Here is a 22,424-nt window from a genome sequence, read left to right as displayed (position 1 = left end):
CCTGGCCCTTGAACACCTTTCGGGTCTCAGCGCGACTCCACTACCCTCCCAGCAGGCACCGCTTTGAGGTCCGCGGCTCGGACCACGGTGGCCCGCAGCGGGGAAAGTGGCTGCGGTACACTCCACTACGCCCCGCCCCCGGCGAGCGTGGCGGAAGTTGCTTGCTCGGAAAAGGAGACCACGGCCACCTGGCGGAGCGCGCATGCGCCAGAGCCCGCGCCGCTAGTGGTAGGGGCGTCTGCAGCGCTCCCTCCTCCGTCTCCGCAGCCCCCGCCCCACGGAGAGTCGGGCTCACGCCATCTTGTGCCCCCCCCCCCACCCCTGCCCCAGCCGAGCCACCTTCTCCCTTTCTACACTCTCAGCCCTCCACCCCGCCCCTTTCCAAGCGTGCCCCGGGCCGCCGCCGCCGAAACCGCACCATCTCTCCCCACATTCTCCACGCGGGACGCGCAGCCGTGCCTACAAGTGTTCTTAAAGCGGAGGTTGTAGGGGGTGCGGGGGGCGGTGCGGGGCGGGCGGGGAGGGATCTGCGAACCGGGATGGACGGCGCGCGGCGAGCCCCGCGTCCGTGGGCCCGGCCCCGTCCTGACCCCTGCCCCGGGGCGGCCGCGGGGGAGGAATTGGCGTTTGTACTCTAGGGCTGAAGGGAGGACGGTAGCGCGAGGCGCCGGCCGGGCTCAGCACCCGGTTCTCCCGCCGAGCGTGGCTGGCTCTTGACTCCTCCCCGTCGGCGGGTGGGCGTGGGGCGAGGGGAGCTGGGCAGGCGAGCTGGAGCTGGCGTGGCTGGGGCGTGTTAAGGAGCACCTTCCGCGCCTCATCTGGGTAGTGTTTTGCGGGGAGGAACCCTTAGAGAAGGAAAGTGCTTTATGCCCGGGGCGGAAGAAGAGTTAAGTAGCGTTAGTAGAAGCCTAACATCCAGGAAAAGGGAAAGATCGCCTCTGTTTTCTGTGGGCTGAGCCCACATCTGTGACCCCTGCGGAAATTATCGAGCCTGCGTTTGCCTGGGTGTTCCGGTCTGTAAATGAGGGTGGTAGTAGCCTAGCCCAGAATTGCCCCGATTATATGAGGTAATACACTGATCAGGCACTGATCAAATTACATGTTAACGGTAATTAATTTTAGTTTTCATGTTTTACGAAATTCAAAATGACTGTGACCCTGTTTTCTAAATTAAAAATTAAGACACTTGAAGGTCTGGTAAGAGTAGATTCATAGGAAGAGTGGAATGAAGTATCTGACAGAGAGGATACTAACATGTGTTACTAACATGTGTTGTTAATGTGCACGGGGGTGAATTAGCATAACTCCATGAGGTTAATACAAACTTTAAACTGTTTACTTTGAAAGAAATTAGTATGTATCAATAGAGGAGGAGAAGACAGGGTCTTAGTATATGTTAGGAGTCAGAACTTTGAAAACGGAAGTGCGTTAGCTGTGCACAGATTTACTTGACGACCAAATTGAGGATGGGCCTCTTGGAATTTCTGGTGGACGTTTCAAAGAGACTGGATTTGACTGAACATGAGGATCAATTTTTTTGATGGTACTTTGCAAAAAGAGAATGCACCTCATTGCACTTAATTCATTATTGCAAGTTTCTTAATCTCTGGGAGTATTCAAGCAAAGTTCTAGAGCAGCCTAGGTCCATAGAAGCACTGTCCAATATTGTAGAACTTTCTGCCATGATGGAAATATTCCGTAATCTGTGCTGTACTAATGTGGTATCCACTAGCATCAAGTGGCTCTTGAGCACTTGAAATGTGGCTAGTGCACTGAAGAACTTAAATTATATTTTAATTAATTTAAATATAAATAACCAAAAGTGGCTAGTTCACTGCCTTTTGGGCAGCTTAAGCCTAGAATCTAGACTTTGAGACGCGTTTCACTTCTTGATTTGATTGAATTTTAAGTCGAAGCCAATTCTTGGAACATTTATTGCCTTAGGGAATCATAATTATATTCAAATAATGCCTTTTGCTCAAATACTATAGTTCAAAGCATGGGTCTGTTAGTACTTATTTACAGCTTGACAAATTAAAGCAAATTGTTCTTTTGACTCCTTGGGTTGTACAGCTCATGCCAGATTCATCTGGAAAGCCATAACAATACTAGCTGGCACTTCCTTTAATCATTATTGTACCGTATTGTGACCATGGGCTTCCACTATCTTTTATCACTTCGGTTAAGTTTCAGTGAAAACGTTTCTACTTTTTTATTCCTAAAGTTGTTTTCCATTTGAAAGATAGTGCTTTTTTTTTTTGTTTTGTTGTTTTGTTTCGTAACTTTTTGTATAATACAGCAAGTTGATAATTTATACTAATAACCTTTGAGCATTGGGCCATTTTAGAAATAGTTTTGTGGTTATCAATATTCAAAACTTTTGAAGAGATAAGCCTGAAATTTGGTGATATTGATGAGATTCCTTTCTTTGAGATATGTAGGTTTTTTTTTCTTTTTTAAGCACATTAGTGTGAGAATAAAACTTAAAAAAAAAAAACTTTATTTTAGGTAGCACCCTTAACTCTGGCCTAGTGCCCTTGATCTCAAGGCTGAAGATAATCGTTAGATCTAGGCCAAAAACTTAAAGCCCGTGAAATACGCATTTGAATAGCCCATAACATACAAATCAAAATGGGTTGCTCTTATATAGGGTGATTGTAAACTCCAACTTTTCTGGGACAGTCATTGTTTAGAGCCTCTTTATCCTAATAGAGCCCCTTTCATATAAAAAATGTCCCAGTTGGTATCACATAATAATACGGCCACCCTACTTTTAGTCTTATTACTTGTTGAAGTTTGTAATATGTAATTTTTAGGGGGATTAATTATATTGCAATCTCACAAATGTACTAAAGTATTGAGAGAATTATTGGTTGTGCGCTTAAATAATAGATGAGATATCTGGAATAAGGCCAGCAAGTGACCTGTTCATTTAAACTACTGGTAGGTAAACATTTTTGCTTTTCTCCCTATACTGGATGGAAATCTTGGACAGTTTGATTTTTGCTTTTCTCTACATAAGTGATCTTTTCGTGTTTTTGCTTTTCCCTACATAAATGATCTTTTGGTGTAGGAAGCTGCAAAGAAACTTAGGCTAAGTCAGTCAAATCAGAAGATTGAGTAATCTTGTTGAAAATAATACCCATTTTATTTTATGGTTAAGTTGAATAGTGAAGTCAGTCAGAAATCTGTCTGTTATTATTTAGGATGTCCAGGAAGGATTTTGCTTGTTGTTCTATAATAAAGAAAAATAATGTAGCCAAATGCCTTATTGTGTTAATTTAACTTATACTGTGGTAGGTAAAATATTTTATTGAGAGTCAAACACACTTGGTTTGAGTTCTCACTCTGCTGAGGATTAAATGAGATAATCCATGTGATGTGTTGGGTGCAGTGTTGGGTACAGCAAAGCATATAAGTCAGTGCCCAATAAATATTAGCTGTTTTAGCCTTAAGTTTATTGAATAAAATATCTGGAAGAGATGTTGATGTTCTGGGATGCATTGTGGATAGGTGCAAAGAGTACTTGAGACTAATTCTGCAAACCTAGGTTTCTCCCTTTTCTACCATATTCTTTCTTTGTGACTCCAGTGAAGGTGTTTAACTTCTCTGAGCCTCAATTTCCTCATCTGTAAAATGGAATTTGTATTTCACCTCATTCCAGCCTTCCCACAGGATTGTTGAATACCATAGAGGAGAACTACGTAGATTGTTTTACTTTACAAAGACATTTTATTTTAATTGGTTTTGTCTCAACTTTTCCACCTACTACCTCTAGTAAAGACTAATCTTAAATCTGCAAAAGTTGTTGTAAATTTTATTTGTAAAACAGCATGGAGTATAATAGGCTCTACCCGAGGTTGCTCTCTTTAACAATACTATAACTCTTGGTAATGGCGCTTTACTGATCTGGTTGCAATATATTTTCTACACTAAACAACTGCATACTACTGCTAAGGGAGGTCCACCATTTTCATGGGCATTTGATGTGTTCCATCTCCTGTGCTAAATGCTGTATCTCATTTATTTATCCAGACATGTCATTCCCCCTTACTAGGTGATACTGATGAGGTGCTCACTTTCTGGAATGGGTCTGTTGGTTTTTTTTGCATTGTATTACTGCCTCTGATAGTATCTGGCTGATAGTGAATGGATATTGAAGGCTGAATAAGGTAATGAGTATGAAGATGGCATGCTGCCTGGCATATGGTATGTAGTAGTTGCTGAGAAAAAAATAGTGTGTTCATTGAATTCCTAGGGCATACATTGGGATAATTTATGTGAGTGCACTTTATAAATGCAAAATATTATATGAATATAAATGACACAGTTTAGCCGTTTACTGCGAAACTGTGAGTCGGCATAGGCAGATATTTCACAACAAAGTTCACTATGACAAACACATTGTGGAGGTCTTGTGAGTTAATTAGGATCAACTTTTATTTGTATGTTCCTTGTGGGATAGTAGAAAGAACTCTGGACGGGAGTCAGGGGAACTCAGTTTTAGTCCCAGCTGTATCACTAAATAGTGATGTGTCCTTGGGCAGTTCAAGAAACCCCTCTGGACTTCAGTTTCCTCACCTGAAAAATGAGGGATTTGGATGAAATTAGTTTTTTTCAAACTGTAGTTCTGAACCTCAGATGTCTTTGGTCCCCCTCCCGCCAACTGGTGTAGTTGTAGTTTTGTCTAATTGTTTATCCACCTGCCTAAGATTGACTTTTAAGCACAGAATTCTTGAACTTTTAAAGTTAGCAAGTCTCTAAGACAACTTAATGACAAGTCCCCCGACTACTTACTATGTGTACAACTTTTCAGTAATCTCACATTAGTTTAGCGTGTTAAAGGAGATAGGCGTCGTTTACAAATGAAAAAAACCTAAGGCACTAGAATTGGAGAAGGTTAATGAATTTTTGTTAAAAAATGTATGGGCATGGATGGAATATTTCTGGTTGTCTGTCCGTCAGCTACTCTGGATCAAAGCCTGATTTTTGTTAGATTTGTGACGTTTCCCCAGTTTTTACTCTTGGCTTCCTCATTGGTAGTGGGGATGATACTTGCCTTCGAGGGTAATTGTGAAAAAATGTTAGGTAGTACAGGTGAAAGACCCTTTATAAACTCTGAAATGTGTATACAAATTCATCAGTTTTTTTTTTACATGCCTACAGTAAATCTCTAATTCCCTTTTCTTTTTAGTCACATGAACTGTGTTTTTAACCACATCAGATAGTTTATTGACTTGTTTGTATTTAAAATAGACTCCTCATAAGGTTAAATATTTCTAGAGCGTGAATCTAGAGTGGGAGAGAATCCTGATGTTTAAGAGAGACCTTTCTTGACATTCTTGTCAATTACACTTACTATTGACAGTGTAGTTGACTAAAAATTTTTGCCCTTATCTGAAAAGTTAACTATTAAGTCACTCAAGTATATGATACTTTATGTAAAAACAACAGTGTTTTAATATGGGAAACGTAAGCTTGCCGTTTTGTCAGGGGTTGAGTGTTAGGTATTTTAGGATGATCTGATGGGCACATTGGCAGTGCACTTTAAGAACCGTATTTCCAAAGAATAAAGATTTTTTTTTTTTGAAACTCAGTATTTCCCCAAGAGAGTACTGGATGTGAAAGCACTTGAAATAGAAACCTGCATTAATACGAAACTAAAGAAGAAAAACATAATAATACAGCTTCACAGGTCTCTGAGCAGTCTGACTGTGCTCCTAAAAAAAAGTAACTGCTCATGTAGCCAACTAGGATATGTAAATGGACAGTTTATATCTGCCTATCAGGAATTTTCGTGGTTCACAGATGTTTTGATATTCTTTTCAATTCAAATAGATTTTTTGAATACCCGTTATGTGGTAGCTACTGTCTTCTTTATAACACTCCTCTGAGACCGGCAGAAATTATTCTTCACGGATGGAGAAGCTGAACTTGAGAGATGATTGGTCCTTCTTATCAGAACCTACAGTATTGAGTAATTACCCTTAGCAGAACCCCGTGACCATGAATTATATCAGTTTTCTGTCTTACAACATCTGTCACACAACTTCTGCAGGATTTCATCTCCCCTTGAATGTCTGATAGTTGTCTCAGACTTAATATGGCATAAACTGAACTCCTGGTTTCTTTGTTTTTCCTTTTTCAGTTTTCCTGATCTCAGTAAATGGCACACCATCCAACCAGTTGCTCAGGCCCCAAGCTTCGGAGTAAACTTCAGAGTCCTCCTTGACTCTTCTTTCATACTCCATGTCTGATCCATCGGCAATAAGCTCTGTCTTCAAAATATATTCCAGAAGGCTGGCCACTTCTCACCATCTCCTTGTACCACTAATTCAGGCCGCCGTCCTCTTTTGCCTATACAACTTCAATAACTTTCTGACTGGTCTTCTCACTTGTACCTTTGCTTCTTTGCAGTATAACGTCATGGCAGCCAGTTATCTTTTTAAAACCTAAAACATTTCAAGTCACTTCCCTTTTCACAGTTCTGTATTAGCTTCACATTATATTCAACTAAAATTTAACCTCCATGGCCTAGAGGGCTTTATATCACCTGGCCACTTGCTAACTGTCAGGCCATATTTTCTACTGCATATCCCCTCTGTTCCCTTCCCTTGAGCCACACTGGCTTCAAGATCTTGGTACTTTGCTGTTCTTTTTGCCTGGAAGGTCTCCAGAGCTCCATCCCGGGCTTTGTTCAGATCTTATATTAAATGTCACCTCCTGGTTGAAAACAGCTTGTTTAATTTGTTTTCATAGCCTTTGTCATGACTTCACATTATATTTATATGCTTGTCTCCTGCATTATAAGATATTTCTTTTGTCTAGCTTAGGCACTATCCTATCCCTAGCTCTTAACAATGGTGTTTGGCTGGCAGTAAGTGTCCAGTAAATAGGTATGAATGGATACACCAAAGCACAGGTCGTGCATCAGCTTTAAAGAAGAAAGTGCCTAGATTGTAAGAGGAGGGAATCAGGAGAAGATACAGGGGCTTTGGTTGAGGAGAGAGGAGGAAGTAAGTAAGAGCTTTTCATTTCTCTATGAAGGAGGAGGGGCAGTCATCTGCCAATAGTTGGGGAAGTTTATTAATAAACTAATGTGCACTGAAGTATTTAAGGTTAAACAAAAGAATTAGCGAATGAAAACATTAAATGTCAGGGAAAGGAGACTTCCTGAAGATCGTTGAGTCTGGGAAGTCTTGGAGACCTTGAGCTTCAGTTGGGCTTTTCTAGGCAGCTGGGATTTGGAGAGGTGGAGAGGAAACAAGAGGTACTGTAAGTAGGAAGAACTGTAGGCTAACGATTCTGAACCTGGGATGGTTTGGGAGATGCTGGACATTTGCTTTGACTGCTGTAGGGAAAGGAGGCTGCAGAGGTCCTGTGGGACTGATATTGGACAAATTTTATCCTCCAGGGGAAGGAGAGCTATTGGATGCTTTGAGTAGAGGAGTAACCACTACTTGTTTATTTATTATGTTTATTTATTTATTTTTTGAGAGAGAGCAGGAGGGGCAGAGATGGAGAATCCTCAACAGGCTCCGTGCTATCAGGGCAGAGCCCGATGCGGGGCTTGAATCCATGAACTGTGAGATCATGACCTGAGTGGAAACCAAGAGTTGGATGCTTAACCGACTAAGCCACCTAGGCACTTCAAGGAGTAACCAATATTTAGAATGAGTACTCTGGAGCTGTATGCAGAATTAATTAGAAAGGTGGGAGATGGGTTTAAAAGATACTCTAGTAAAGGTATTTATTAAGGCGAGATTGAAAAGGAAGGGATTGAATTAGAATTGCTTTATTAAGAGAAAATATGCCAGGACCAGATTGCATGGAGGTAGGCAGGAGAGGAGCTGGTGAATCAAAAATGCCTTGGAGTTTTTGAACTTAGGCAACTAAAGAGTTGTGTTGTTCGTACAGAATCAGGATGTTGGACAGGGAAGCGGGTTTGGTGGGGGAAAATGTACCGGGGAATAGTATATTACAGAGGAGAGTTTTTCTGTCTATGAATATGAAGTCTTTGGTAATTATATTAAGATGGCGATTCTCTGCTTAGAGCTGGTAACTTGTCATTTTGATCATTGGGTGTTGCTTATGAGTATTTGTATCTTCTTATCTATGCCAATTAGAATCAAACTGATTTTGGTTAGGGAGTACTTATTCCTGTTCTAATAGTTTTTAAGAAAAATTATTGCTCGTTGAATGAATGGGAAGGAAGAGTATTTACTATCATACATTGCTCTTTATGGTGCTTCATGGTTTTCAGAGTACTTTTCACTTCTGCACTTACAGTAATCCACTGGCATATGGGTAGTTTAGATGTGCTGTTCACTTTTTTTTTTTTTTTTTTTTTTTTTTTTTAGTGTGGCTAAATATGCTTTATTTTCAGATTTTTACGAGTGTTAAATCTCAGGACAGTTTCCCCATAATAATTGACAGGTCTTAGTTCCTACTTTTGTCCCATAGTATCTTGTGCTTTATCTCCAACATCACTCCACTGAATATATCTGATCGATTAACTTCAGTAGGCTCTAAGCTACTCAGTGGCGGAGACATGTCTTTTTTATCTTTGTATTTGTTATACTGTTCAGTAGTTTGTTCATTCACCCAGCATTTACTGAGCATCAGCGGTGTTAGGCAGTACTTTAGGCACCAAAGTTACAGAAAAATCAGTGTCCCTATCGTTACGCAGTTAGCAGTTTGATGACAAGGAAATAGTTACACTATAGTATGAGAAGTGCTATGATTGATGCATCTTATCTCAGGTTCTGAACTCATTTAATATGTAGTAAGTGAATACAAATGATTTTTAGTTATGAAAATACAATCAGCAGTTTCAGGAGAATTGTTGATTTCCAGACAGTTACACATGAATCATATATTCTTTGGATTATTCATGAGATGTTTTACCTGGTAATTGTATGGACACTTGAGCTTTATATCTTCTGAAGTCCACTTATTTAAATATATTGGAATTACCACTGTGTTATCCCAAATACTAGGTATAAAAGTTTTAAAATTGTGTATAATTAAATTATTTTTTACATTTTCAGTGATTGATCATTTTGGTAATTATTTTTCACAGCGAGAGAAATTTATGCCATGATGTAGCTTGAGTTTTTTTGTTTTGTTTTGTTTTTAAACAACAAAACTAAAATGCAGTGTATAATAGTGGTAGCTTAACCTTAATTGCTTCCTGCCTTTGGAGTTCTATGAAAATGAGAATGTTCTGACTGTAACAGTTTTCTACTAATTTATGTATGTGGGATGTTCAGGTTATGCATGGTTGGAATTGAAACTGTTCATACTCAGAATCAGTACATAGGTCTGCTGAATTAATTTTCCTCAGCAGTGATGCAATAGAAGAAATGATAAAACATTCCACTTTTAATACATGGGTAGACTGATGGATTTCACAACACAGATATTTATGTTGTTTTGGTGTGCTGTAACTAGTGATAAAGTTTCCAACTCTTTGAGGTATTTTAAGCCAAAGGTGTCTCATGGTATTTCTTCTTTGCTCATTTAGCAACAAAAATATGAGCTGTAATTAGAAACCCGGTAGCATGTTCATTACTTTTTTGTTTAATTCACATTTGTAATGTATAACTTGACTACAGTTAAAACATTTTTTTTCATTATGGTATTTTCTGAGGAAAAGGGTATATCCTCAAGCTCCATTGTTTTAAAATAAAAGATGTCAGTTTTTCTACTCTGGAACAAGATTTTACAGGTGTGATATGGTATCGACTATTGACTTAATGATTGGGTTTAAATATGTATTAATCAGAGATGAACTTAGTCCTCGGGTTCACATTTAAACTGTGGCATGTTGAAATAATCTAGATCTCCATCTGCACATCTGAATTCATTTTGTAAAATATGGCAAACAGCTGCATTTCAATCGAAAGCTAAAACGACTGCAGGACATTAACCCATTGAGAAGATTACAGTAGGTTTTCAGTTCCATGTTAACTGTATTTATTAGAGAAAATTGACTTGAGTGCTTCTGCTTTTAACTGACTTTTTTTTTTTTTTTAATGTCTAGGAGAAAGGAAATAAAGCATTGGGATGATAGGACTTTGATGTGTAAAGAAGTTATGTCTAAAGTTAATTATCTAAAATCAAACAAAATTTGGGTATGGGAAATAATTATTTTAAAGATTCTAATGAGCTATCAGCTCATCATGTCAGAAAAATGTTATTCACCTGCTTGATGTAAAAATTAAATAACTGACTGTGGAAGGATGATCGTGGTTATAATAAACTAGGATTGGGACCTTTTACCTCTTACCGATAAATACTCTTGATGTGAAACATTTGCAGTAGGGGGACAACTGAAGAAAGCTGTTTTAATAGGAATTTACTTTCTGAAATGTCTCCTCTTCAGAGAGAGTGAAAGTGGGGTGACTAAAGGGGCAGGCTGCTCCAGCAACGTCAACAGGACATTTGGCCACAGGATAATCCCACAGACTGACATGTCTTCAAATCTGACATGAGTCAACTTAAATCCTGTTTTTGGAGGCCGGGGTTAATACACAATCTTTGAGTTTAACATTTTCTCCATGATAGCATATCTTTGCCAGCATTCTCTTGGGTGAGGGAAACATTTTCTGAGGTTCTTGGGAGAGCCAGGTTCCTTGTTCTTTTTTTTTTTTTTTCTTTTTTTTTTTTTTTTTGTTTTAAATCACTGCTCTGATTCTGTAGGACCGTTCCTAGAAGTAGTTGGGTTCCTGTCTATTTTCCCCCAATCTTGGATTTGGTGATGTGAATTGTTTTTTGTTTTTTTTTTTAAAACCTGAGTTCTAATCGTGATGCTTCTTATCCTATATTTTTGTAGAAAAAAGGACTTTAAAAATCTTTGTGGAAAAGAAATCAGGCTTAACACAAGTTTATGGTCTTTAATAGCATCAGCTTTTTTATGTGCTTTGGAATTTTGGTTTTCAGGCTCAGTTTGAGTGAAACTTTTTCCCTTGTTTTTCTTTGCTCTTGCATTTGGCCTGGCCCTAAGGGCCCTCTAACTAGACCATGACTTCTGTTGGCAGATAGTTGGCTTTGCCACAGAAGGATATTGTGACACTCAGATCTAGCTAACCAGCTAGCCTGCTGTTTATCTTAGTCCTCTGTCCTGTTGACTTCTCAAAAGCTTCTTCTTTTCTTTTGTAAAGTTTATTTATTTTGCATGCGCGCGTGCATGCATGCAAGGGGGCGAGGCAGAGAGAGAGGCACAGAATCCCAAGCAGGCTTGGAGCTGCCGGCACAGAGCCTGGTGTGGGCCTTGGTCCCATGAACCATGAGATCATGACATGAACCCAAAATCAAGATTCAGACACCAAACCAACTGAGCCACCCGGGTGCCCCAGTACTACTTTCTTTTATCATATGTTCAAATCTGCAAATTATTTTTATTGTAAGGAAATTATATTGCAACGTTTATATGGACATACAAAATAATAGCTAACATTTATTGAGCACTTACCGAGTAATAGTTGAGGCTTTTATCTACTTTTATTGTGATATTATTTTCACTAATTCTTGTTTATAGGACTGCCACATGCATTAAATAAAACAGCATATATTAGGTTTGGCATCTACTTTTCCTATTATGCATCGGCTTAATTTTATTGGGGGAAAAGTCACATTTTAAATTGATGAGTTAGTTAACCATAAGATAAAATATCACACTACTTACTTCTGATGTGCTGATTGACTTTATTTTTATTATTTATATTTTAGGGTTTGGTTCAAATGGGGGTTAGGTTATGCATTGGTTTTCTAATTTTGTGTTTTGCAGCTGTGCAGTTCTTTGTATTAACGCTCACTTGGAACCCGAGTACATGAATAGAAAAATCAGAGTTGTTCTGTTGTTCTGGATGGAACTGGGAGGGTGTGCTTAGAGACCCCTTGGGAGCTCCCTGAAATATTGCCAGTGAACCTTAGGGCTCCCTGGAACGTATTTGGAAACCATGGAGTTCTGTTATTTTAATGACTCTTTTTCTTCCATTATTTATTGTAAAATTTGTACTAAAACGTTTATCACTTAAGTCGGTAATTTTTGATATCATATTCGACTAAGCAGTTTTTCCTTTTTGCTATTTCATTTAATAAAGAATATTAATAGGAACAAATCAGATTTATGTAAACATTAGAAATTTAAAATTTTCTATACTTTCGAAGTAATTTATAATTGCTTCCACTCTCCATGCATTTGTTTATAGTTAAATACATTTTGTAAGCCTTATTTCTTTTTTATTTAGATGAATAATACTGCAGCCAGCCCAATGTCTACTGCCACTTCAAGTAGTGGAAGAAGTGCGGGGAAGTCGGTAAGCTTTGCAGCAGAATTACAGAGTATGATGTGAGTATGTCTCTGCATCACACTTCTTACTATTTCAAGTTTATTCATTTGATAAAAGACAACAGAAATAACAAAATTTCTAAAACTTAACTTTGAAATGTGTACTTAACGAAGTAAAAATGGAATAGTCTCTTCATAGTTTAAATAGCCGTATGTAGAAGGGGCAAAATAGGTTAATAATGCTCCAGTAGTGCTGTATTTGAAAAATAAGTACTGGTTCATCTTTATAAAAGAATGAACAGTCACATAAGTCTGTTTGCTCTCGTTATGATTCTCTGCTCAAATCTGTGTTATGGATTGTTTATTACTATTTTAGTTTTAGATTTAGAGGACTTTGAGGTTGATTATATTCTTGGATAGTCGAAATGTTTTCACAGAGAGGTTCTCTGTTTTTCTGAAGTATCATAATAATTCCATGAGCCTAATTTAAATTACTTTTTAGTTTTGATAATATTTGAAATCACTGTATTGCTGAATGTTGAGAAAAAACATAGAACATCTAAAAAACACGTGTGTTCTTTTTGAGAAATTGCACATTCTTTCCTTAATGTGGAAATCATTCTTTCCTTAAGACTCTTTTTAGCTTAATTTCTTGTTTCTTGCATTGAGTGAAATGGCAAATCTTGATTTGAGGGGAGGTAGCATATTTATTAGAAATGTCTGCTGCCATATATTCATTTTAGTTTATTCTTAGTTCAGGAGACAATTACTCGCATAAGTGGGACAACACATTAGAACTCTTCTTTTCCTGTAGATACATTATTTGTGACATACTGGGCAATTTGAAAAGAAAGTTTCTGTGGAAGGTTTAAGTATCTTCCTCTTGTGGGTGTATATTGGTAGCCTTCATAGAGAGTTAACGCTATTGTGTGATGATTATTGTTCAGATACGTAGGCTGTTCATATGCTCGATAAACATAACTTTAGACAGCACTGAGAACGTTTAGGTCGTAGGTTCTCAAACCTTTTGGTGTGAGGTTCCTTTTACACTCTTAGTTGTTGAAGACCTTAAGCAGCATTTGTTTATGTGGGTTTTAATCCGTTAATATTTATTGCCCAGAGTTTAAAACTGAGGAATAAAAAATTAGTAATTTACTTGCAAAATAGTATACCTATTACATGTTAACATAAATAGCATATCCCCTATGAAAATAATTATATTCTTAAACCAGAAATTGATAACATATTTTGTTAAATAAGATGAGAATAAACTTAGTATATTAATTTAAGAGTTACATGAGGTGAACCTGGGTTTCAAATTATGGAAAATGTTAAGGGTTTTATGCTGGTATAATTTTTATGTGATAAGCATTTTCATTTTAGTTTTGTAGATTTACATTAAGAATATTTTATATTGCATTCTGTTAATTATGTTTCAGAATATCAAATGTGCTTTAGAAGGTTTACAGTAAAGTGAAGAAATTCATTTTCTTGTAGAGCTGGTTCATTGATTTACTTTGTGTTTTTAAAAGCTTTTTAATTTCAAACTCATAAGAGAGTAGGATAATGAACTCCATGCATCCATCATCCAATTTTAACAATAATTGTGTTTTGCTAGTCCTACTTAACCTTTCTCCCTACTGTCTACTTTTCTTTCGTACAGTATTTTAAAGCAATTCCCAGACATCATATTTTAAAGTTGGCGGTATTTATTAAAACAATATATTTGTTGTAAATAAAAAATAAGCTCTGTAGCATAGGTCAGCACACTATGGTCATGGGCCCATGGACTGGCTGCCTGCTTTTGAAAAGAAGATTTTATTGGACCACATCCATACTCATTTGCTATCTGTCACTGCTTTCATGCTATATGACAGAGTATTTGTGACAGAGACCATGTGGCCTGTAAAGCTGAAAATATTTACTGTATGGCCCTTTACAGAAAAGGTTTACCTGGTCTATAGAAACAGCTCTCTGTAAGAAAGCTGTATTTCCTTTTGTCATTTATACTTAGGAGAGGTTCTTCTTAGTGCATTTGATAGACTGCAGGCCACTTAAGAAAACAGAAAAAAATAAAAGCTAAATTCAGCACTTTCTTATTAAATACTTTTGCAAACATCTTCTCAACTAATGTGCTTAAGCTGGATTCAGAATGCAAAAGTTATTGTTGGCTACAGCTTTGGAAGAAATGTACATTTTCCTTCTATTTCAGACCTCTCAGAGAGACCATTCCTAATAGTTACATTCATCATTTATAGTCTGAAGTTATTTTTTTCCCCTTATGAATTGCTTCATAGAACACAAAAAAAGGGCCCAAATTGGGGGAAACTTTTCAAATTTACCGATGTTTTTTATTGGTGTAAGGTTTTTAGGCTTTTGATTATATAAGAATAAGTATACATTTATTGTTGCTTATTTCACATGTGAAGTGCAGCCCTAAGTATTCATGTTTATTTTGTGTTATAGGAATTTCATTCTGTGAATCCTTACCCTCTTGTGTCCCCCCAACCCCCGCCAGTTCTGTTCAGCCTGTTTGTATTGTATTGCTGTTTTTATTTATTTTTTAAAAATGTTTATTTGTTTTTGTGAGAGGGAGTGAGTGAGCAGGGGAGGTGCAGGGAGAGTGGGAGACAGAATCTGAAGCAGGCCCCAGGCTCTAGGCTGTTAGCACAGAGCCTGACACGGGGCTTGAACCCACGGACAGTGAGATCATGTCCTGAGCCAAAGTCAGACGCTTAACTGACTGAGCCACCCAGGTGCCCCTGTATTGCTGTTTTTTAATCTTCTGCTGTCATTTCACCGCTAATGAGCTGTTTTTCTCTTGGCTCCCTGCCCTCTAAATAAGCAACAGTATTGTGGTATCATTTCCAGGGGATAGTTGCACTGTGAAAGGTGTCTAATGGTGAAATACAAATGACATTGTCCTGATCAAATATAGAACTGGCAGCTGGTCTGTACTGTTAGCGCCTTGAGAGAATTGACCATATTTTAAGTTTGTGTTGTAAATTCTACCAGTGAAGTATTCTTTAGGAAGTGTTCTACAGATTTTAAACTAAAGGACGAGCCATCAAAGAGTTGGTGGGTTGGGGATGACAAGCAGCTTTCCCTTACCGAGTGCATATAACTCAGCACATTTGCTGTATGTTTCTTATCACAGCTCTTTGAGTAATGTGTGCTGGGAGGGCCCAAGAGGCTTTTCATTTTTAAGTTACTGAACTCAAGTAGCCTGTAAATTACAAAGTGAAATCTTTTCAATCCACATTGCAGGTATTTTAACAAACTTCTTAAGAATTTTGATTAAGAGCACTTCAAGGAGTCTTCATTGGATATTTTCTTCTTTATTTTACTCATTTATATATTTCTTGCCTTGTTATATTGTACTTTGTCAGGTTTTTGACCTGGTGATGATGCGAGGTTTCACTGCTTGGTAGCATTTAGTGATTCTCATGCAACTAAATTAAAAAAAATAATGGTTTTGTGTTTACACGTTACTTACATTTTATAAGAATTCTTCCAAATGAAAGTTTCATTCATATTTAAAGTTCACAGATTGAAAAGAAATTTTTTTATTCAGGAGTGTTTTTTTATATACAATAAAATTCACTCTCTTAACTGTACAATTGTGCAAGTGTTGCATTTTTAAAAACCAACATTTATTGGCCTCCTATCTGGTGGTACCTAAATGCCTTCAGAATAGTGCAGCAATAGAGAAGGGTTGTGGAGACACGTGACTGTCATGTGATAGGATGTGAGCAATGAATTTCATGGTAGTACAAGGGAGGGAGTGATGACCTTCTGAGGGTAAGCTTCCTGAAGTCTGTGCTTCTGACTGCTTCCTGGAGTGTCCTTTTTTTTTTTTTTTTTAAATTTTTTTTTTTCAACGTTTATTTATTTTTGGGACAGAGAGAGACAGAGCATGAACGGGGGAGGGGCAGAGAGAGAGGGAGACACAGAATCGGAAACAGGCTCCAGGCTCTGAGCAGTCAGCACAGAGCCCGACGCGGGGCTCGAACTCACGGACCGCGAGATCGTGACCTGGCTGAAGTCGGACGCTTAACCGACTGCGCCACCCAGGCGCCCCCTGGAGTGTCCTTTAAGTATTCTGTGAGCATCTCAAACTTAGTATGTCCCAAACTGCACTAGTACAGTAAGATTTGCTTCTTTTCCTGGGAATTTTTGGGGTATATAGCAAAATCTGTTTATTCATTGCTGCATTAGACTAGGGCAGAGTTGTCTATGTAAAATGGTATCTTTTGGCTATTATTTAACATTATAAGTTTTGAGCTGTGAGAGAATTCTGTTCCCAGTTCTATCCTCACGCTAATCTGTCTTTAAGGAGACCTGATATGTAAACATAGGAATTAGTAATAGATGTTCATTAAACTCACACAGGGTTGTTTCAAATACTGAGTTTCCCTACTGTGTTTAAGTTTTTTTAGGAAATTGGAGAAAAATTCTTAAAGGTAAACAGTGCTGATGACATTTATTACACCTTCAGGGATGCTTTAATAATACTGATGATCATAGTGAATGCTTGTGTAGAGCATAATGTGTACCAGGCACTTCCTGAATGCTTCCATATACCATTTCGTTTCTTTCTTTCATTTTTTTTTTAAAATGTTTATTTTTGAGAGAGAGAGACAGCATGCGAGCAGGGCAGGGACAGAGAGAGAGGGAGACACAGATCTGAAGTAGGCTCCAGGCTCTGAGCCGTCAGCACAAAGCCCAGCGCGGAGCTGGAACTCACGAACTGCGAGATCATGACCTGAGCCAAAATCGGATGCTTAACCGACTGGGCCACCCAGGCCCACCCCCCCCAACCCCCCCATTTCATTTAATCTTCACACAGCCTCATGAGGTGAATACTGTTACTCCCCTCTCACTGATTAGAGGAGGAAATGGAGACACAAAAGTTAGTAACTTGCAAAATATTGCCATTATAATAAGTGGCAAAACCTGGTGTTTAAGCCTGGGAGTGTAACTCCATCAGAGTCTGTGCTTTGATGTATTATGCTAAACTACATTTCAGTCAATACAACTTTGATTCTGATCTATGAAATTTAGTTTACACATGAATGTTTATTAATTTATGTGTGAGTAGTGTACTGTAATGAAGTAATGACAAAGCTGAATTATTAGTATTAATTAGTGTTATTAGTAATGAGGTCTAATTTTTATAAGAAATATTGGAATGTTATTTTCATATAATCATAGCTTTTATTTCAGTTTCCTATACCTGACCACCAAATCGCTTTAAGCAAGGCCATGTCAGTAACGAAGAGAAAGTATAATTTTTCATTGAAATTGTATACTTATTACTTACATGCTCCTTATTGGATGCTCCTGTTTGTGATATGTCATAATTTTGGATATGGCTACGTGGTTGAATATTTAATGTAATATTTAACATAATGTGAATATTTAAATGTACCTTTTATATTTTATCACTGTTAACTAATACTTTAATTCCTGATTCCTGGTAATTTAAATTACACTGAAATACGTGGATGCACTTATCCTTGTACTTTTTGTGGAATGCATCTATTTGGAATATTTTAATATATACATTGGTTTATAGATACAACAATAATGAGGATTTTCAAATTATTTGAAATGGGTCACAATCTTTCCTTTTGAAAGTGAGAAAATGCTAAAGCCGATTGAGAACGCAAAAGCGCTGTGTAACTGAAAGTTGGTTATACTTCTTTTCCTTTCAGAAATAAAAATAAGGAAATGTTTAAGTTGCTACATCCAACTGAATGAAGTCCTTGCATTGAACAAGTGTGTCATCTTATAAATGGGACAAAATACAGTTTTGAATTTGTGCTGAAATACCTCTATCAGTTATCTCATGAAAAGAAGGTTAGTAGGCCTGAGTTGAGGATAGTATGTCTGTCTCTAATTAGGGAGAAAAACGTGTTGCTCAGTCTTAGAAACGAATCCTTAAAATTCAGAGAAACAGTCATTTTGGTAATTTTATATTGAATATTCTTAGTAAGGTAGGGAAAAATAGGTAAAAATTCATAGATTCGTCATTCTAAAATTGCAGTGTAGTTGCAAATTACGAGACTGGAGAATGGGAATACTGGTTCTGAGCTAGTTTGATGGTGAACCAGGACCTAGCAGATACACAGTTGTGTATGGACTTTACTTGTCTTTAGTGTGAACATTCATGCATTCCACTGTGTTCCTGAGCGCTTGCCTAGACTCTGAGAGTGTCATATGCTTACATATATATATACGTATATATATATATATATATATATTTTTTTTTTTTTTTTAAATGCTTATTTACTTATTTTGAGAGAGAGAGAGCTCGAGCAGGGGAGAGGCAAAGAGAGGGAGAATCCCAAGCAGGCTCCATGCTGTCGGTGTAGAGCCTGACCCACGGCTCCATCCGATGAACCATGAGATCATGACGAGCTGAAATCTAGTCAGACACCTAACTGACACTGCCACCCAGGTGCCCCCCCCACCCTTTTTTAATGTTTATTTATTTATTTTTTTTTAAAATTTTTTTATTTTTTAAAATTTTTTTTATTTATTTTTGAGAGAGAGAGAGACAGAGCATGAACGGGGGAGGGTCAGAGATAGACGGAGACACAGAATCGGAAGCAGGCTCCAGGCTCTGAGCCATCAGCCCAGAGCCCGACGCGGGGCTCGAACTCACGGACCGTGAGATCGTGACCTGAACTGAAGTCGGACGCTTAACCGACTGAGCCACCCAGGCGCCCCAATGTTTATTTATTTTGAGAGAGAGAGCACGTGCGAGCTGGGGAGAGGTAGAGACAGAGAAAGAGGGGGAGAGGGAGAGCATCTAGCATATGATTTACTTACACTATTCTTTCTAAAACCTGAAAAGCTTCCAAATTTGAAGTACATTTCTCAGATAAGGGATTGTGGACTTGCATCTACTTCGTAGGGTTTATTTGAAGATGAAATGAGATACTGAGTCAAAACGCATAGTTCTTGTTCCTGGCACATAGTACATACTCTCCTGTTGTTGCCATTATCTTATAAAAAATGTTATCAGCTGGGGTGTCTGGGTGGCTCAGTTGGTTGGGTGTCTGGCTTCGGCTCAGGTCATGAGCTCGAGGTTAGTGGGTTCAAGCCCCACGTTGGGCTCTGTGCTGACAGCAGAGAGCCTGGAACCTGCTTTGTTTTCTGTGTCTCCCTCTCTCTGCCCCTCCCCTGCTTGCATTCGGTCTCTGTCTCTCTCTCAAAAATAAACAAACATTAAAAAAACTTAAAAAAAGGGGCGGGTGCCTGGGTGGCTCAGTGGGTTAAGTGTCCGACTTCGCTCAGGTCATGATCTCAGGTTTGTGAGTTCGTGCCCCGCGTCAGGCTCTGTGCTGACAGCTCAGAGCCTGGAGCCTGCTTTAGATTCTGTGTCTCCCTCTTTCTCTGCTCCTCCCTGCTCATACTGTGTCTCAAAAATAAACACTAAAAAAACTTAAAAAAAACTCAAAAAAACCAAAAAAATGTATCATCAACATATGATTAGGAAACTTATAAAAATGTAAGTGTAGGGGCAGATGTTTGCAGTTTTATGGGAATAATTTTTATAATCATAGAGAAAAATGATTTGTCTACATTATAGCCTGTTGTCCAGTAGAACTGTCTGCGGTGATGGAAATTTCTATTTCTGTGCTCTCCAATATGATAGCCACTAAACACATGTGCCTACTGAATACATTAAATGAGTATATTTGACAACCTAAAAGAAATATGGAAAATACAAATTATACATGGACTACTACTTTTCTGAGATGCTTGCTTATATTTTTACCGAAATTGGGAAAATACATACTACATGTTATGACTTTTTTTTTTTGATTTAATATTTACTTTTAAGTGCTGTTACCAGTTTTACTTTTTACTTCTTCCTCTTTTATTGTGGCTGTCATTGTCCCACAGTTCTTTAAAGATTTGGGGATATTAATTTTTGGTTACTTTGGCAGGTCAGATTTGATTGTGAAGTTTAATGTTACATTAATGTTCCGTTTTATAGAAAGTACAGATAATTAATACTGAAGTGTTAATTTCTTAAAAATGTTCCTTTGTGAATTTATATATTCTTTGTCTTACTGAAAATCCCACGACTATAACTCTGAACGTATTGTATTGTACTTGATTATCATGCCAATGTGCATTTAGCTAGATTTGCAGAATTACTGGTAGCTGCAAAGTTAGCATTATGTTATGAAATATTAAGTCAAGTCATTTTTTTAACATGCTGAGATTTTGAAAACTTGTTATTTTTAAATGTACCAAATTCAAAATTAATCTTTAGGAACAGTAGTGGGTAGGGGCACCTGGCTGGTTAAGTTGGTAGAGTGTACGACTCTTGATCTGGGAGTTGTGTGTTCAAGCCCCAGGCTGGGTGTAGAGATTACTTTAAAAACACAAACAAAAATCTTAAAAATAGTAGTGGGGTAAAAATGGATTCTTTGGTACAGCAAATATATCAGAAAGTGGTTAGTAATTTTGGATAGGAAATGAAAATTTGATATCTACTATCACGTATTGATTACCTCCTAACAAAGTCTGTTGATACAGGATGTGAATGATTCCTAAAATGAAAAAGATATAATTTCATATAAAATAATAATAGATTTTTAATATAAGGGAATGAATCTTTTTTAGTTGATAGTTTGTTGGGTCTAAGGTTTCATGACCATTTTTAAGTTGGCTGACACACAGCTCTGATTGATTCTCTAGGTGTGAGACTGATACGTAGTTTTGCATTACATCCAAGGACATGAGAATTGATTTATTTTGTGATGTATTTTAACATGTTAACATATATATTAATACGTTTGTATATGTTTTTGATATACTAAGATACATCACAAAAATTTATATATTGGTATGAGTGTGCTACCTTTTGCAAATGTATATTTTTTGACATCACTGCATAGATATTTAGAAAATCTTAAAATATCATGTCCCTTTTTGAGAATACTATAGTCATTAGGTTTTCTGAGTGGCATAACTGTTTTTTTTCCTGGGACAGAATATAGTTTACAAACCACTGTTCTAGGGAAGAGAAGTGAGAACCAACCCTTAATCTTTGACTGCTTTCTTCCTCTTTTTTTCTCATTGATTTCTCTGTCTTGAAAGAACAATATATTTTGCCATGGCTGGAACAGTGTTCGTAGCCTTTTGTGACTTTTCCCTATTCCTGTTTTACGTGGGTTAGGAATGTGTGTCTAATAGGGATAACAATGCACTGGTAATATATTTCTGCCAATTATGGGTTAAATTAAACTTTTTGGGCTGGTCTGGCAATCAATTGATACTTATTTCTTCAACAAAAACAGCATTCTTTTTGTGTGGAAATACACTCAGTCAAACTTGGAGTACAACCCATTTCTAAGTCAAATACTGTATTTTTTTATTCTGCCTCTTCCAACCTAGAATTTGGGTTTCATAATATCCTGTATATCTCTAATCCTTTGGAAGGATATGAACAGAGGTAATATCTGTTTTTAATATACAGTAAAACTTATCTGGAATTTGTAATATAATAAAATGTGAGTAATTTAAAGGGTAAATTAATATAAAGGACGATAATGCCACATCTGAGTGATTTACATAGCATGATACAGTGGAAAGGGTTGTAGATTTGCAGTCGCGAGATCTTGGTTCACTTCTGTGTTGGTGGGTTTTATATATTAAGAACAAAATAACCTCCCTTACCCACCCCCGCCAAAAAAACCCTAAAACCCTAAAACCTAAACCCTAAAACCATGGAAATGTTATGGGTAGGAATTATTATATCTACATTTTATTTAAAATGAAATGTCTTTTATATTTCCTTATTATAGAAGCAGTTCATGTTTTTTTCTGAAAAGATATCAGGAGATATAGAAAGAACCTAAAGAACATTTTAAACTCACTGGGTTAAAGCACTGTTAATGCTTTGGTATTTATCTTTCTAGTTCCTTTCCAATGCATATAAAAAATAAACACCAAAAGCTCATATTGTAACTGCTATTGTATAACTTGGATTTTTACTTGTATAATACCATAAGCTCTTTCCATATTGATAAATATATTTAATGTCATTATCTTTATAGCTGCAGTGTGTATTTTTCTAATATTTCAGCATTACAGATAGAATTGT

The 22,424-nt window shown here is 37.4% G+C and overlaps 1 protein-coding gene across 2 annotated transcripts in view; it reads left to right on the top strand.

The window, feature by feature from the left end:
- Positions 1–212: 212 nt before the first annotated feature.
- SUPT3H (SPT3 homolog, SAGA and STAGA complex component) overlaps positions 213–22,424 on the top strand; it is a 543,143-nt gene continuing 520,931 nt past the window's right edge. The window contains exons 1-2 of one of the 2 annotated variants that reach the window (XM_030315632.3): positions 213–482; positions 12,255–12,355. In XM_030315632.3, the coding sequence (XP_030171492.1) occupies positions 12,255–12,355 (101 nt within the window). In that variant the 5' untranslated portion in view covers positions 213–482. Of the gene's footprint in view, positions 483–871; positions 1,068–12,254; positions 12,356–22,424 lie in introns of those variants that run through there. The other variant, XM_032593173.1, reaches the window with a different exon arrangement.

Source organism: Lynx canadensis, chromosome B2 (assembly GCF_007474595.2).
Source record: "Lynx canadensis isolate LIC74 chromosome B2, mLynCan4.pri.v2, whole genome shotgun sequence".
In the NCBI taxonomy this organism is placed as follows: domain Eukaryota; kingdom Metazoa; phylum Chordata; class Mammalia; order Carnivora; family Felidae; genus Lynx; species Lynx canadensis.
Note: the sequence above shows the minus strand (reverse complement) of the source record. Positions and strands in the feature narration are given on the sequence as shown.